Source organism: Xenia sp. Carnegie-2017, unplaced genomic scaffold (genome assembly GCF_021976095.1).
Source record: "Xenia sp. Carnegie-2017 unplaced genomic scaffold, XeniaSp_v1 HiC_scaffold_20, whole genome shotgun sequence".
Classification (NCBI taxonomy): domain Eukaryota; kingdom Metazoa; phylum Cnidaria; class Anthozoa; order Malacalcyonacea; family Xeniidae; genus Xenia; species Xenia sp. Carnegie-2017.
The window spans coordinates 5,503,123-5,520,395 of record NW_025813483.1 but is presented as its reverse complement, the minus strand read 5'-3'; the positions used below and the strand labels follow the sequence as shown (position 1 = coordinate 5,520,395).

The following is a 17,273-nucleotide window of genomic DNA, read 5'->3' as shown; positions in this document are numbered from 1 at the left end:
GCATTTGGACCTGACCATGTTAATATTGCGACAACGTACAACAATCTGGGTTTGGTTTACAAAAATATGGGAGAGTACGAAAAGCAAAAGATTTTACGAACGAGCAATGGAAATTAAAACGAAAGCATTTGGACCTGACCATGTTAATATTGCGACAACGTACAACAATCTGGGTTTGGTTTACAAAAATATGGGAGAGTACGAAAAAGCAAAAGATTTTACGAACGAGCAATGGAAATTCAAACGAAAGCATTTGGACCTGACCATGTTAATATTGCGACAACGTACAACAATCTGGGTTTGGTTTACAGTAAATTAGGAGAGTACGAAAAGCCAAACATTTTGCATACAAGCGATGGAAATTCAAACGAAAGCATTTGGACCTGACCATGTTAATATTGCGACAACGTACAACAATCTGGGTTTGGTTTACAGTAAAATAGGAGAGTACGAAAAAGCCAAACATTTTTGCATACAAGCTATGGAAATTCAAACGAAAGCATTTGGACCTGACCATGTTAATATTGCGACAACGTAATGCAATCTTGGTTCGGTTTACAAAAATATGGGAGGGTACGAAAAAGCAAAAGATTTTTACGAACGAGCAATGGAAATTCAAACGAAAGCATTTGGACCTGACCATGTTAATATCGCGACAACGTACAACAACCTAGGTTTGGTTTACAGTAAATTAGGAGAGTACGAAAAGCCAAACATTTTGCATTCAAGCGATGGAAATTCAAACGAAAGCATTTGACCTGACCATGTTAATATCGCGACAACGTACAACAATCTGGGTTTGGTTTACGAAAATATGGGAGAGTACGAAAAGCAAAAGATTTTTGAACGAGCAATGGATATTAAAACGAAAGCATTTGGACCTGACCATGTTAATATTGCGACAACGTACAGCAATCTTGGTTCGGTTTACAAAAATATGGGAGAGTACGAAAAAGCAAAAGATTTTTACGAACGAGCGATGGAAATTCAAACGAAAGCATTTGGACCTGACCATGTTAATATCGCGACAGCGTACAACAATCTTAATTTGGTTTACAGTGATATAGGTGAATACGAAATAGCAAAACATTTTTATGAACGAGCAATACAATTTCAAACAAAAGTCCTGATATGCTAATTCTGGAATAATGTACGACAATCTTCATTTGGTAGTAAACCATCTATAGAAATTGACACTGCACCTTTAAATTGCTAGTAGCCAAAAAAGCTTCCATGTTTGAGAAAATTTACAACGAGATAGAAGAAAGAAGAAATTGATTTGTGGTTCCGTGAATTAAGAAAAAATTTACACTAAAGTCGAAACAACAACAATTGTATAAAAAAAAGTGTAAATATATTCTTGATAATCATCAATACAAACATTTGTATTTTCTAGTTTTCAGTAGTCATTTATTTACTGGAACAGTTATTTCTGTTAGCTGAGAAACTTGTACGGAACTTTACAGTGTATATAAGAATAGTAAGTTTGTAATCTATCTATCTATATATTTATCTAAATATTTAGTCTGAAGTTGTAAAGCTCCTTAAAATGAGTGGAGTGTTTGTTGCGTCATTTTCATGAGAGTAAATCCATATCTTAGAGGAACCATGACAATTTTACATCCCTTTTGTTGAATGTTGAAATGACCAGAAGACTACTTTGCCATATGAGGATGCAGTTTTTCCTGTATTCATTTTGGTAACTCATAAAATACATTTTTTGTTCATAAGTATTGTAGATGGGTGAATTGCTTGATAATTGTTAATCGATTCATTATTTCTTCCTGTTTATAGTTGGAATTACTCCTTAATTTTTGTGACACTCTTCTTTTTAATAACTGAGAAATATGCAATTTACGTAATGTAATAACTTATTTTAATTCTATATTTTCATTCGATGGAGGTATTCATCGATAGTTGTGATGTTGTTTTTGATGATCTCACTTTCATTTAAATTTAACTTTTCTGAAATCAGTTTGCTTACTGATTATTTATGTAGCTGGGAGCTACAATTAGAGGCGTAAAAAGTGTATTTTAATGTCATAGAAGTAAAAGACTCATTTGATTGTCCATGTCTGGCTAGCCCATTATTTAGTTTTAAAAATACCAAGATCGAAATTCCTTTCTATGGCTTTTAAGCCTGATCCAGTATCAAAAACTGCTGAATCATGCAAAATTTAAACGTGTACTGTTCACGAAAATTGTAATTTAAAGGGCACACGGGGATTTTAGGTTTTCCCTCTAGGGATACAGTTTGGGTTAGGGATCTTCGAAGATGGCTATATTCAGAAATCAACCTCAGCCATTGTGTACTTTCAAAGACAATCGTTTTAGTTGTCAAAGTATCAACAACAAAATAACCTTCATCGAAATTTCCTCACAATTGTCTTCTTTTTTTTTCGTATTTGTCCCAGTCTCTCGCGTGTTTCGCCAAAGAAGGTGACGTCACGATTCTAAAGCTGTCTTTGAATAAACTGTAGTCCCGCCAAATTGAATCCAACAGTATCCTAAAGATAAAGCAATCATTACATGTGTGCAATAGTTTTATCGTCGTTGATGTAAAAATTCAAGAAAAATTGTTCAGTTCATATAATTTGTAAAGTCATTTGTTTAGTTCAAATGATTTGAAAAGTCATTAGTTCAGTTCAAATGATTTGAAAAGTCACTTGTTCAGTTCATATAATTTAAAAAGTCATCTGTGGCAGTTTGAAGTACAAAATTCAAAAACTAAAAACGATTAATTTAGCAAAATTTAAAGAACTAGAGAAAAATGAAATGTTCATACTCTTGAATATTTTTGTTTCTAAATACATACTTTTTTCTGTTGTTAATACAAAAAAGAATATTCTATGAATCTTTTTAATACAAAGCCAAACTCAGTATTAAGATTGGCACTGTATTGTGAAAGAAAGCCTTAATTCTTTTAACCAATCAGAATTGACGACTTTTTCATGTTTAGTTTACAGTCATTAAAGTGTCGACAAAATTTACCACGAATGAATTAACGGTCGTGTAGCGCATGGTAAAGTTACGGGAGAAATTTGGCGATACTTGCGGTTTCATAAACGTACAACTTGCTACCTTCATTTCGCGAACTCGGCTACGACAATGTGATCTGATAGAGTCTATTACTGGCAGTAGTTCAGGAGTGGCTATGATCTTGTTGTGATGTATTCTATCGTAACAAAATATGAAAAAAATGAAAAATATCCAGCACTGTACATAGGTATCTCACCAATTGTATCATATATTCAGCAATACTGAAGGAACGTGATGAAATTCTTAGGGAATGATTTAAAGACAGACGCATTGAAGAAAATATCGATCGAAACCAAAAATAAAATTACGTCTTAATCTTACCGCAGTAGAAAGAACAGACATCGACAACTTAACTCTGTTTCCCAACCATTCTAAACAATCACGTACATCTGGGATGAGCAAAATTTTAAAACGAAACCTGTACCATATGAACTAATGACACAGGAGTCAAAATACATTTCACTTTACCTTAATCCACTCAAGAAGAAGTTTCAGTACATCAATAACATAGTCAAACGGTAACACAAGCAATGATTCTTCAAGTTCGCTGAATGTAAATAATTTAAATGTTTTGTAGAAAACACTTGCTTCAGAAGATACCTCTCTCCTGTATTCTAATCACACTTAATATTTAATTCCTTTAGTAACTCCAACGAGACACTTTGCCATACTTTACCTTTAAAATGCTCTAAATTAACTTTTAGTACAAACAACGATTAATCACGGGATAATTTGCTGCACTTTATAATACTTCAACCTTACCTTGACTTTACTTTTTTCACCACTAGAAGTACATACTGTACAGGCTGTGAGAAGAAAAAATAATTTACAAACGTCGTAAGTATATGGTCCGGGAAAAGGAGGTTGACATAGACAGTCATTCAATCGTAGAACAACAATATTTATGGCCTCCATCTTCGTGGTGGTCAAGATATTTTATTTCATTATTACAAATCCTGTGTATTTTACATTTAACTCTCATTTTTCCTAGAGTTGTTATAAATGTAAAGCCATCTCATCCATTTTTACCTTATCTACGTAAGTACGTATGTAAATCTTGCAATCTTACCATTAAATTAATATTTACATTAATCATGTTCAACATGCACGTGGCTTTCACCTTGTATCACGTGGCCTTCATATTAATCTTAAATGGAAACATTGAAGACATAGTAAACTTACACTGACATTACCAAAGACAGAAAGAATCGGATGAATGGCGCGCTTTGGAAGCTGTTCAAAGGAAAGAAAATGTATGTGAGAACAAAAAGAAATTGTGTAAAAAACGGAACTGGGATTTTCTGTATAAATCAGACAATAGTGAAGGGTGAAGGGCATGGTTCCAATTAGAGAGTGTGGAAGTATTCGTGGTAGTTTCATGGGTAGGTCAGTGCGGAGCGTGGTCCCAATTAGAAAATATGAAAATAATGGTGGTTTCATTGGTAGAGTTTAATAACAGTGTAGGGCGTAGTCCCAATTAGAGAGTAAGAAAATATTATTGGTGGTTTCATGGGCAGGGTTAAATAACGATGCAGGGCGTGGTCCAAATTAGAGAGTAAGAAAATATTGGTGGATGTTTCACAGGACGGGTTTAATAACAGTGTAGGGCGTTCTCCCAATTTGGGTGTTTAGTCTAGGAAAGTTTTGTGATGTTGCCGGTCATGGTTATTTAAAATTGCTCATTTAAGATTTAAGATTGTCTATACGTATAACATAAACATTTTGCAGATGTGCAGAGCATGAAATAACAAACCTTTTATTTAAGATTTAAAATTGTCTATACGTATAACATAAACATTTTGTAGATGTGCAGAGCAAGAAATACCAAACCTACCGTTTTGTCTTTCGTCACTTGACTCGCTTTATGTTCAAGTTCTTTCTGTCTTTCTTCCTTATACAATTCAATGGCCTCCATGATTCTTTCAGCCTAAAGAAGAGATAAGAGAACAAACATCAACATACTAATCTCCAGGCATATATTATATATTATACTGTAATATCCTCCAAAAATCCCAATCATACTGAATTATCCTCCAAGTATCTATATTCTACTATAATATCCTCCAAGTACCCCGTCTCAATGTAAGCTTAAACACTTGGCCTCAGATATGCACAGTCTTCACATGTCTTTGGCGTACTACAGTTTTCGATATATCTGTATGATTTTGAGATATCTTTCAGGTACTACAGGGGGGACTGGGCACAAAACCAATAAAATTAACTTGCAATGCTAATACAACAACAAAACTAACTCCTTTGATCGTCTCGATAGTTTTCTTGCCAGCTTTAACAGCTTCTGTGTCTTGTTCACCTGGAATCTAAACAACATCATGGTTTAAATAAATGAATTTATTTAGTGCAATAAATGCAACTTCCACAAGATATTTTCCATAGTGAAAGTATATAACAAATACAGAGTAGTTGGGCTCAAGATGTAACATACATATCTCATGTTACATAGTAAAAAGAATCTTACAATTGTTTCAACTCCTGTTACGGCGCTTTCTTCGTAAGCAGCTTCCCTCTCCTAAGTAGAAAAATTAAAATAAACATTGAAAGTACAGGTACGATATACATATTTTTGCAGCTCCAGCAACTGATCTATGTATAGTACCATTTCTCTCTCCTCTTCGACAAACAACGGTTCGTCCGTTCGTTCCCAGAGTCTTAATGATTTATCATGTGACCCACTGATCTATAAGATAAAATAAAATGCATGTGGAACTGGAGTGTTAAGAATAAGTGTTGATCTTTGAGTAAATGGTACTCTTATTGATAATAACGTCTTTCGTTCATTCTTTCATTCATAAAGCAAACTTATGTTTAAAATTATCTAAAACCTTCCATACTTGACACTTACAACAAACTCGCCGTCATGGCTGATTGCAAGACTGCATATTTCTGAATGATGACCTTCTAAGGTCGTAACATGAAGAAATCTGTCAGCATCCCAATATTTTATCGTTTTATCTTTACTTGCACTGAAGAAATAATGAGTTTTTGACACGAACTGCACGGCCATGACACTAAAATAAAGTTAAAGCTGCTTTAATATAAATAGAGAATATACATGTAGGTATTACTATGAGTAATGTTGATACCATGAGAACATAAAGTATACAATGAAAGTACATGTAGGTATTACTAGGTGTAAAGTTGATATCATGAGAATATAAAGTATACAACGATAGTACATGTAGGCATTACTAGGTGTAATGTTGATATCATGAGAATATAAAGTATACAACGATAGTACATGTAGGTATTACTAGGTGTAATGTTGATAACATGAGAATATAAAGTATACAACGATAGTACATGTAGGTATTACTAGGTGTAATGTTGATATCATGAGAATATAAAGTATACAACGAAAGTACATGTAGGTATTACTAGGTATAATGTTGATAACATGAGAATATAAAGTATACAATGAAAGTACATGTAGGTATTACTAGGTGTAATGTTGATATCATGAGAATATAAAGTATACAACGATAGTACATGTAGGTATTACTAGGTGTAATGTTGATATCATGAGAATATAAAGTATACAACGAAAGTACATGTAGATATTACTAGGTGTAATTACGTGGTTTACTAGTATGTTATAGACGTACGAGGTATGGTGATGACGAAACAATGATGTAACCAGGGTAAAAGGGTTTAATAGGGTATAATGACGATATACATAGGATACGAGTGTATAGTAGGGATATAATCGACTGTTTCAGGCTATCATATATTACTATCATAAAATTACGTATCTATCATTTAAAATTACATTGTGCATACCTGTCATCATGGGCGAATATTGATTTGCGACAATCACCAAAATCCAAACCCCAAATCTTAATGTTCTTGTCAACGCCACCAGAAACGAGGAGAACGTTATCCTGTAAAAAATGAATCAAGGATGACAAAAATACGACTCCAAAGACAGAAAAAAGCTTCAAAAATAAATAACGACGCCATTGAAAAGCGTTCACTAATACAAAGTGGTCAAGAGATGGACCGCTACACGCTCTACACTTTCACAACAGAGGATTGGTAAAAATTTACACGGTCATACGTAGTTGACATTATGTACGTCTTTTTCAAAGTTTCAAATCACTTTTCATTACATTCTCATAATCATCTCTCATTTTATAATTCCTTAGTTTACGTCACAAACCTAAACTTCCTCGTTTGGGTTTAAAGCAACATTGAAGAAAAGCTTACCCAGCAAAATTTACATTCTTCTCAACTGTCGCATAAATTATCAATGCATAATTTAAAATTGATTCACTTTTTATTTTTAATTCGTAAATATCTAATTCGAAAAGCTATTGCGGAATGACTTATTTACAGCTTGGTAATGTATCTTTTGTGTATACGTATTTTTCTTCTATTTTATGTGGTAAAGTTCTTTCAACTAAAAATAAAAAAACATATTATAAAACATGATATCAAAACAGAGTTGGAAGCCGTTCCTGTGAGCTTGAAAAAAACAGCATAATTTATGCAACAGCTAAAACGGATGTGACGTATACAAAATGTATGCGTCCATGACGTAAGCTAAGGATTCTACTTGTAAAAACAATACACGTTTGCATACGACAGTCAAACGTGGATACTTTGAAACACACGTCATATGAATAAAACGTACCATTGATATATCCATGGTAACAACAGGCAATTTATGACCATAGAGGGATAAGAAGAACTTAATAACGACGCGAGAAAAGTAACCACATTTAAAGAATGAATACAAAAGTAATTAGGATAAATGGGCAGGAAAATGTTTATTCAGTTAAATTTTTGAGACTTCTGTAAATCAAATTATAACGTTGATGGAAAGCATACACTAATCCAATGTTACGTAACTAGCTTAAAGTCAAAAATATCGCCTTCTTTTTACAAAAGTGCATTTTTATCGTGATTCATAGATGAAAAAAAATGGGAGAATTTCGTACAAGGAGTCATCTTCAAAGTGATCTACAGCAACAAATGAAAATATTCTAACAACTGCTATCCAATATCATCAACTGCTATCCAATATCATCAACTGCTATCCAATATCATCAACTGCTATCCAATATCATCAACTACTTACAAAAATATTGAACAACTTACCTTCAATGTATCAGTGAAGAAAATTTTCATTGTAAAATCAAGCAAAGCCACGGCAATAAACTTTTGATTTGGACTGAAACGAAGGTTGGCACGTGATTATATAAAAGATCATAAGTACATATACCCTCCCCCCACAGACGAATATATAAACAACTAACCTGAACTTTACACACATTACGTCATCATTCATCTTTAATGTTCGTGCATGACAAATACTTAATCTTTGACTAAACAAAATAATACAAAATGAATCACCCAATTGTACAACGAAATACATAAAGTAATTAGACAATATTGAATCATACAATTAGAAAATGTTAAGCTGAGGATTGAACAAACTAAGAGCGGATGGTCACATTTAACCACTTTTCTTTACAAACATCATGAAATGCACAAGAAAAACAAGAGAAAAAACTTTAGAACACAAGCTTCAACAAAGATTGAACAAACAAAAGTGGATGGTCACATTTAACCCTTTTTTTACAAACATCATGAAATGCACAAGAAAAACAAGAGAAAAAACTTTAGAACACAAGCTTCAACAAAGATTGAACAAACAAAAAGCGGATGGTCACATTTAACCACTTTTCTTTACAAACATCATGAAATGCACAAGAAAAACAAGAGAAAAAACTTTAGAACACAAGCTTCAACAAAGATTGAACAAACAAAAAGTGGATGGTCACATTTAACCACTTTTCTTTACTCATCATGAAATGCACAAAAGAAAACAAAGAACTTTAAGCTTCAACAAAGATTGAACAAACAAAAAGTGGATGGTCACATTTAACCACTTTCTTCAAACATCATGAAATGCACAAGAAAAACAAGAGAAAAACTTTAGAACAAACTTCAACAAAGATTGAACAAACAAAAGTGGATGGTCACATTTAACCACTTTTCTTTACAAACATCATGAAATGCACAAGAAAAACAAGAGAAAAACTTTAGAACACAAGCTTCAACAAAGATTGAACAAACAAAAGTGGATGGTCACATTTAACCACTTTTCTTTACAAACATCATGAAATGCACAAGAAAAACAAGAGAAAAAACTTTAGAACACAAGCTTCAACAAAGATTGAACAAACAAAAAGCGGATGGTCACATTTAACCACTTTTCTTTACAAACATCATGAAATGCACAAGAAAAACAAGAGAAAAAACTTTAGAACACAAGCTTCAACAAAGATTGAACAAACAAAAGCGGATGGTCACATTTAACCACTTTTCTTTACAAACATCATGAAATGCACAAGAAAACAAAGAAAAAGGTTTAGAACATAAGCTTCAACAAAGATTGAACAAACAAAAAGCGGATGGTCACATTTAACCATTTTCTTTACAAACATCATGAAATGCACAAGAAAAACAAGAGAAAAAACTTTAGAACACAAGCTTCAACAGAATTAGTACATGAAGTTGTTTTTTCTCCGACAGACAAAGGACATTTTTCGTCTTACAATGTTAAGAGTGAGAAAAATCACGTTGAGTGCAAACGTTGCTTTACATGCAAATTATTTAATACCTGGTCGTTGAATAGTTCTCATCCGTAATCAAATCGAATTCCCAAAATTTTACATCCTTGTCACCACTTCCTGAGGCAAATAGCGTCTAGAAATTGATAAAACCATCATTTCTAGATGTGCGTAGTCTTGAGCTCCCTCTGAACGATTCACTGAAAGAATATATGAGGACGGGGAGAAGTGAAGCATACGTCACTTGTCTCTTCAAGGAGTTACAAAATGACAAGCAGCAGAATAACTTAAGTTTGCCAACAAAAAGATCTCTGCTATTTCTGTTAGAGAAATAATCGAAAGAAAGCATATTAAGAAGGGCATGGCTGTCCACAAATTTTGTCAAAAATGTTACTTTCCAACGACCGGACCAAAAATATGTTTTTAAAATGAAGTAAAGTCCCTTACATTATCGGGAGCTAAACACAACGACCAAATAGCACCATCGTGTGCGTCCACAGTTTCAAGCAATGAACCAGACGAAACGTCAAATATTTGGAGTTTGCCAGCCTGTAAAGGAAATTTAGAGGGTCAAAATCTTTCATTGGCTCACTACTTTATACAGTCATAATCACTAATGTTGTATACCTTAGTTCAAAGAACATGTCTGTCACATGACCTTACATTTTCTCACTACTTTATACAGTCATAATCACTAATGTTGTATACCTTAGTTCAAACAACATGTCTGTCACATGACCTTACATTGTCTCACTACTTTATAAAGTCACATTCACTAATGCTGAATACCTTAGTACCAACAACAACGTGTCTGTCACATGACCTTACATTGTCTCACTACTTTATAAAGTCACATTCACTAATGCTGAATACCTTAGTACCAACAACAATGTGTCTGTCACATGACCTTACATTGTCTCACTACTTTATAAAGTCACATTCACTAATGTTGTATACCTTAGTACCAACAACAATGTGTCTCTCACATGACCTTACATTGTCTCACTACTTTATAAAGTCACATTCACTAATGCTGAATACCTTAGTACCAACAACAATGTGTCTGTCACCAGGTACAAAAAGCGAACTTAGACAATAACCAGAAGACATTGTTCTGATGCATTTCTGAGTCGATCTATAAATTTGTTAGAAATATCATCAGAGGTTGACATAGACACAGTCACTCTTTCGACCCACAAACAATGATAGCGTAGAGTACGCAAGTCTATTACGGTAATTTTACATCCTTCAGGATGCTATTTTAATTCCTTGCATAATGTTTTTTTTTTAGTAAACTTTGATTTTTTTCACTCCCCTCCCCCATTTGAAATTACTCGAACCTTATTCCAAACAGAAAGAATGATTATCCTGTTGGTACAACTTGATAAAACTTTAAAAAATATGCATCATTGTATGTTTTAGTTAAAGAAATTACAAGCAAATACACATACACAACTTTAAAAATCTGTTTATTGTACCTGTTCCACAATTTAACACTTTCAGCTGCGCCAGAGAGGATGCAGGAATCGTCAGAATTGAATGACAAAGTCCTAAAGTAACAAAGCTAGCTAAAAATCAACTAAATCAAGGGCGAAGTTCATAAAATAAATATGTGCCATCCATTTTATTCAAGATTTCATGCTAAAGTGAAAAATACTACAAAATCAAGGGTGATTTAAGTACAGGAAAATTAATCATTTTCTGACATGCATTGAATCGCTATGTAAAATAAAAATACATTTGGTCTTAGGGGTAAATCAGATGAAGTGAGCTTTTACAGTATGACGCTTCAAAAGGCACATGAGATTTAAGACTTTAACTTATTGTCATCACATTCCAGATTTATTGAGATCTACGTAGCCACATACCTTACATCACTACGATGACCAGGTGACTTTATGGAAAGTATATTAGTTGAATCTTTCTTTTCTTCACTGAAGACATGAAACTCTATGCTGTTGTTGTGTAGTAATAATGAAATCTGTAGAAATTTAAAAAACTATTTATTTCAAGTGGATGCAACTAATTCCATAGTATCCACTATACTACTCATTCTTTACATGTACAATAAAATTAGATGATAAAAAATGACGAAAGACTATTTCTCATCGTTCAAAATGACTATTTGACAACAGTTGGAATTATACAGAAACATCAATTTAACACATCCACCCGTCTCAAATAAAAAATAAAATCGCGGACAAAAATAATGAGATACCTTTAGATCATTATTTGAATTCAATGCAAAGTCAAATGACCTAATAAGAAAAAAACATTGTTTGTATTTTATAATGGCGGGAAAGCAAGACAAGTGAATAAACCACGTACGTACTTATGTACGAGGAGGACTGGAAACGACTTTTGAATCATAAATATTTTTTAAAAATAACTTTTTTATTCAGCCATTTTCAATAAGCAATTTTTAAAATTGACATTGAAAAACTGCTTAAAAATATTGCATGTATGAAAGTGTTAAAAAACCAACATTCATTAATTTCAAATAACGATAAACTTTTTCTGTGTTATATTTAAGAAAAAACATCCGTTGAGAAAAGCACGTCTAGAAAAATTCTCTCTTTCACACAAAACGCTTGACTTCCACAAGCGAATTACAATGTTTGTACTCCATACATCATTTTACCTTATCTTTGAGGTCGCTTTAACATCGGGTAATTTTATAATCTCGTCTTCGACGGTGGCTAAGACGTTTTCAGAAATCTGATAAAATAAAAGTAATGTTAAAACATGTTTCAAAAATAAGACAAATAGTGCGCAATTACGCAATTAAAATGTTGGAGCAACGCATATCTGATTCTTTCTTACGTATTTCTGTTTCTACGTATTCAAAATCTATTTCATTTCAAGCAACAAAACCAAATATGCTCCAGGATTTTGACATAATATATATAAGAAGTATTCACAAATAAAGAGAAATATCACAATGTTACAGAAACGAGGCAAGATTGTGATGTCTTAGCGTAAACTACGTATATTTTGATTCGTCAAAATTCTTTGCACACAAATTTCACGTAACAAAAATTATCTAACCGTCAGCTCGTCGGCTTCCAATCCTTGTGATCTAGGAATAAATAATGGTAAAAATATCACATGTATGAGAATAAAAAAGCTTGAATACAGTTTTAAAATTTCAAAGTCAACAACCTTTGCTTCTTTAAAATCTTTTTTCGTCTTTTTGCCAAGCGTTTTTTTATTTCGTCTTCTGATGCAAGACGAAACATTTCTAACGTAGAATTAGCACCCTAAACAAATAAAAATTATCTTCACATAACCACATCTTTTCTTTAGTCCTCTCGTGAAATAAGAAATATTGATTATATTTTGTAAAATTCATTCGTAACCGTGAATGTTTTTGACATACGTAAAATACTACATTCTCAACTTGGTTATCATGAAATGAATAATGACAACCTATGGTCGACATTAGAATGAAGTTTTTCCATTCAAAACAGAGCAATATTTGCTACTGCAAGAATTTCTGCTAGGTTTGTAAAAATTGCACGAAAATTACTCAGACAGTTGCTTTTATAATGAATATTCCCTCACGATGTCAACACGACTCTCGGTGACCGAAGCAAAATTGATATGTAAATTAAAGATTTTGTTTTCCATAACTGAATACCAAACCCACTTCTTAGACAGCTGTGCGTTGCTATTGTCTAGGGTTTTAAATAGTACAATGAAATACAATAAGCTATAGAACTATAAAGAAGGAAAAGTTGATGTTTATCATTACTGTCTGATTAATCCAATGAGAAATGCCATTTATAGTTGATACTAGGTTGTAACATAAAGCTGAGCAGTAGTCACATAATGTTTATCATCTCCATATCAATTTTTTACAATCCAAATCCCAAATAAACACTTCTTAATAAAGTAAATGGTTTGAACCCGGGAGTATCGTTATATGTTTGTAAATGATGATCGTCCAGGTTAATAAAGTCCTGAGAAGGACTGTTTTTGTTGTTGTTGACTGACGTTTCGACAACCTTAGCGGTAGTCATCTTTTGACTCTGAAGATCCAAATCCCAAATAAACACTTCTTACATAACGTACGTACATGACAACCAATAAAAGTTCGTGAAAGATCGCAATACAGCGACACTACGCGATCAGTTGAGCTTCTCATGACAGAGCCAATCATTGTACACGAAAGCAATTCCTATTGAAATTTGAAAAATAGAAGTTGAAATCCGAGTTGAAACTTCAACTAAATGCTTATTTATGAATTTAAAACTGGACTAAATGCTTGATGCAGTGGTGACAGGTCTAATGCAGATGGCCAAATTATAAACACAAAGTTTATTAGAAATTTTATTAGTTTAACCTAACATACTAATATTGACAAAAATCGACAACAATCCTATGCACAAATATCAACCATATTCTTAATAGTGTATACCTCACAAATATTCACCAATAGTCCTAATTTACCTGACAAATATCAATCAGCATTCCTAATACACCCACAAATATGCACCAACAATCCTAATATTACCTCATACACGCATTGTAACTAAAGTTCTCAAAAACGCTTATTTTCCCTTTGTAAGGGAAATCCCTCATGCATCATGCAAGACAACGCAGAGAAATGACCACCAAACACCTCTTATGTACCTCTATTTCCCCTACACCATCCTCGCTAGATTGCGTTGCTGTCTTTCGTTTTCTCGTTTCTTCGCGTCTTTCTGTTCTATCATCTTTGTACTCAATTTTCCAAACTCTCAATTCACTGTCTGAAGAACCAGTAATTAATCTTGTTTCATTCTTGACGACGACAAAGCCCCAAACCTTAAAAATGTACATTACAGTGACTTTATTACTGTTCCTAAATCCATGTTTCTAGCCAAGTATTCATCCTTATTCTTTTACGGAGAGTGAAGGGTAGACAACTCCTACATCCTATCATAACAACAAATTCATAGGTTCCATTCACCTCTGTTTTATGACCAACCAAGGTAAGAAAACAATGCTGTGAATCAAGATCCCAAAATTTCACGAAAGTGTCTTTGGAACTAGGAAGACAAAACCATTAAATATAAACTAGCAAAGCCATTTAAGATGAAAATAGATCTTCTACATTTACCTAGTTATAAGAACATTTTGAAAATGAAGAAACCGACAACAAGTCACCATTCCTTTATGACCTTTAAGTCTGAAGAAATAACAAATTTAAGAACATTGTGGTCATACATACATACACATCATTTATCTCTTTCTTAACAAACATTGCCATATAATAAAGAACTCGCTAACTTTGACATCTCTGTCATATGATACGTAGCTTCTAAGCTTTAACACATACATACAGTATGTATGCAGTTGGCAAGACCTCAGTTTAAATATTCCACTGTAAGTCAGTAAGTCATACCTCTACAATCAGTTCATAAGTATTTAGAAAGCCATACTTGACTTTTATATAGTAAGTCATACTCCCCACTCTCAGTTTGTAAGTCATACTCCCACTTTTATTTAGTAAGTCATACTCCCACTCTCAGTTTGTAAGTCATACCCCACTTTTAGTTAGTAAGTCATACTCCCCACTCTTAGTTTGTAAGACATACTCCCCACTCTCAGTTAGTAAGTCATACTCCCACTTTTATTTAATAAGTCATACTCCCACTCTCAGTTTGTAAGTCATACTCCCACTTTTATTTAGTAAGTCATACTCCCCATTCTCAGTTTGTAAGTCATACTCCCCACTCTCGTTAGTAAGTCATACTCCCACTTTTATTTAATAAGTCATACTCCATACTCTCAGTTTGTAAGTTATACTCCCCACTCTCAGTTTGTAAGTCATACTCCCACTTTTATTTAGTAAGTCATACTCCCACTCTCAGTTTGTAAGTCATACTCCCACTTTTATTTAGTAAGTCATACTCCCCACTCTCAGTTTGTAAGTCATACTCCTACTTTTATTTAGTAAGTCATACTCCCACTCTCAGTTTGTAAGTCATACTCCTACTTTTATTTAATAAGTCATACTCCCCACTCTCAGTTTGTAAGTCATACTCCCCACTCTCAGTTAGTAACATACACCCCCAACTCTTTTAGAAAGTCAATAACATAAAAAACATGTAAAGAGAAATACCTTACTTTGGAATATCAACATAATCATAACTGCATAAAAGCAGTATTGATAATGCACATTTAATGAATACCACAAGTTTTTATAAAGCAAAAATGTTTCAACATCTCATGATGCCACCTTCATACTAATACACTTATCATTTATTCTAATCAATATTTCATTGTAATATTTATATATAATCTACTCATAATTGTATAAATTGTATCACTGTATCATATTACTCTTATTTATATTCATCACATACACAATACTCTTTATTATACTGAAGAAGGCATCATAAGATGTTGAAACTTGTTTATTTTAAAAAACTTGTCATATAACATTAAATGATCATAATCGTACCTGAATATTCCTGAGTCATTAATTATATCCCAAACAATCACATCTGTATCCTATAGTGTTGGTAGAAAACAACACAAATGAATTGTTTACATTTTATAAACTACCCTTCACAATTTATGGCAATTGATTTAAGTGTCATAAAAATCACAATTAAAGAATACCTTTGATCCAGACACCAATTTGACACCTGTATAATCATAGTTAAGAGCTGTAACTGCTGTCTTGTGACCACTAGAAGAAATTTAATGAAACAAAAGATGAAATAATTTTTTTAATCTTTTATTCAAGATATGGCAAGAATAGAAAATGCCTAATGAAGATGGTTGCTTTGGCATCTTTAAAAACATTAGTGCTGATACACATCCATTCACCAGAATTAATAATTTTTACACTAAAACACAAGTCTACCCTTCACTCCACAGTAATGCAATAGTGCAACATTGACTATGTCACTGCTCGATACTATATTTTTAGGGACAACATTGGTTGTATTGACTATTCTTATAGTTTCAGAAGTTGCCGTGCAAATTTACAAGGCATTCAAGGTTCATTTATCTTTCTTTTATTTTGTATACTGAAATTTGAAAACTTTCCATGTTCCTTTTGGTTGAGAGCGTGTAAAAATGTCTTCAAGTAGTAACTTGTTTACTGGCAAATTTATCTCAATTGAGTTTTGAACTGCTTTGTGATTGGAACACAAAAGTTGCAATGGCAAACAAACGGCTAAATAGAGCAAAATGCACCATCAGCAACATCTGTACAAGTTGTAAACCTCTTCAGGATACCTCTTATACCTTGTTGCTTGCATTGTAGGACTTAAAGTTGGAAAATTTTTGGTTGATGTGCCTAGCACATATATTATAATAGCATGCTGAGTTATATTTACAGTTTGTTTACCTAAAAATTTTTTGAAATGAGTTTTCGATCGTTTTGTAATTGGAAATCAGAAGTACCGATGGTAAACAAATGGTTGAAAATAGAACAAATTGAAAAATATATTCCATGACAGGAAATGTACCTAAATGTCACTGAGGATGTACCATTATTTATATTCCAAATTCTGATGACACCATCGCCATACCTAAAATTAAAAATAAACTGCAGGTGGAGTTGCATGTATGCAGGTTAAGCTTTACATTCTTCTCCCTGTAAGTGGCTGCAAATTTATTATATACATTATGATCAAAAGC

General features: G+C 33.0%; 1 protein-coding gene across 2 annotated transcripts in view; it reads right to left on the bottom strand.

The window, feature by feature from the left end:
• Positions 1 to 1,321: 1,321 nt before the first annotated feature.
• LOC124443350 (WD repeat-containing protein 3-like) overlaps positions 1,322 to 17,273 on the bottom strand; it is an 84,236-nt gene continuing 68,284 nt past the window's right edge. The window contains exons 3-32 of one of the 2 annotated variants that reach the window (XM_046993852.1): positions 17,102 to 17,164; positions 16,245 to 16,314; positions 16,084 to 16,133; positions 14,737 to 14,805; positions 14,587 to 14,665; positions 14,268 to 14,441; positions 13,711 to 13,812; positions 12,795 to 12,892; positions 12,681 to 12,711; positions 12,274 to 12,350; positions 11,851 to 11,890; positions 11,501 to 11,613; positions 11,111 to 11,182; positions 10,674 to 10,767; positions 10,080 to 10,181; positions 9,683 to 9,768; positions 8,313 to 8,381; positions 8,155 to 8,227; positions 6,835 to 6,935; positions 5,900 to 6,065; positions 5,654 to 5,734; positions 5,516 to 5,566; positions 5,292 to 5,357; positions 4,874 to 4,966; positions 4,222 to 4,272; positions 3,802 to 3,845; positions 3,508 to 3,586; positions 3,361 to 3,410; positions 3,082 to 3,175; positions 1,322 to 2,507 (exon numbers count right to left, since the gene is read on the bottom strand). In XM_046993852.1, coding sequence (XP_046849808.1) covers positions 2,454 to 2,507; positions 3,082 to 3,175; positions 3,361 to 3,410; positions 3,508 to 3,586; positions 3,802 to 3,845; positions 4,222 to 4,272; positions 4,874 to 4,966; positions 5,292 to 5,357; positions 5,516 to 5,566; positions 5,654 to 5,734; positions 5,900 to 6,065; positions 6,835 to 6,935; positions 8,155 to 8,227; positions 8,313 to 8,381; positions 9,683 to 9,768; positions 10,080 to 10,181; positions 10,674 to 10,767; positions 11,111 to 11,182; positions 11,501 to 11,613; positions 11,851 to 11,890; positions 12,274 to 12,350; positions 12,681 to 12,711; positions 12,795 to 12,892; positions 13,711 to 13,812; positions 14,268 to 14,441; positions 14,587 to 14,665; positions 14,737 to 14,805; positions 16,084 to 16,133; positions 16,245 to 16,314; positions 17,102 to 17,164 — 2,392 coding nt within the window. In that variant the 3' untranslated portion in view covers positions 1,322 to 2,453. The remainder of the gene's footprint in view (positions 2,508 to 3,081; positions 3,176 to 3,360; positions 3,411 to 3,507; positions 3,587 to 3,801; positions 3,846 to 4,221; positions 4,273 to 4,873; positions 4,967 to 5,291; positions 5,358 to 5,515; positions 5,567 to 5,653; positions 5,735 to 5,899; positions 6,066 to 6,834; positions 6,936 to 8,154; positions 8,228 to 8,312; positions 8,382 to 9,682; positions 9,769 to 10,079; positions 10,182 to 10,673; positions 10,768 to 11,110; positions 11,183 to 11,500; positions 11,614 to 11,850; positions 11,891 to 12,273; positions 12,351 to 12,680; positions 12,712 to 12,794; positions 12,893 to 13,710; positions 13,813 to 14,267; positions 14,442 to 14,586; positions 14,666 to 14,736; positions 14,806 to 16,083; positions 16,134 to 16,244; positions 16,315 to 17,101; positions 17,165 to 17,273) is intronic. The other variant, XM_046993851.1, reaches the window with a different exon arrangement.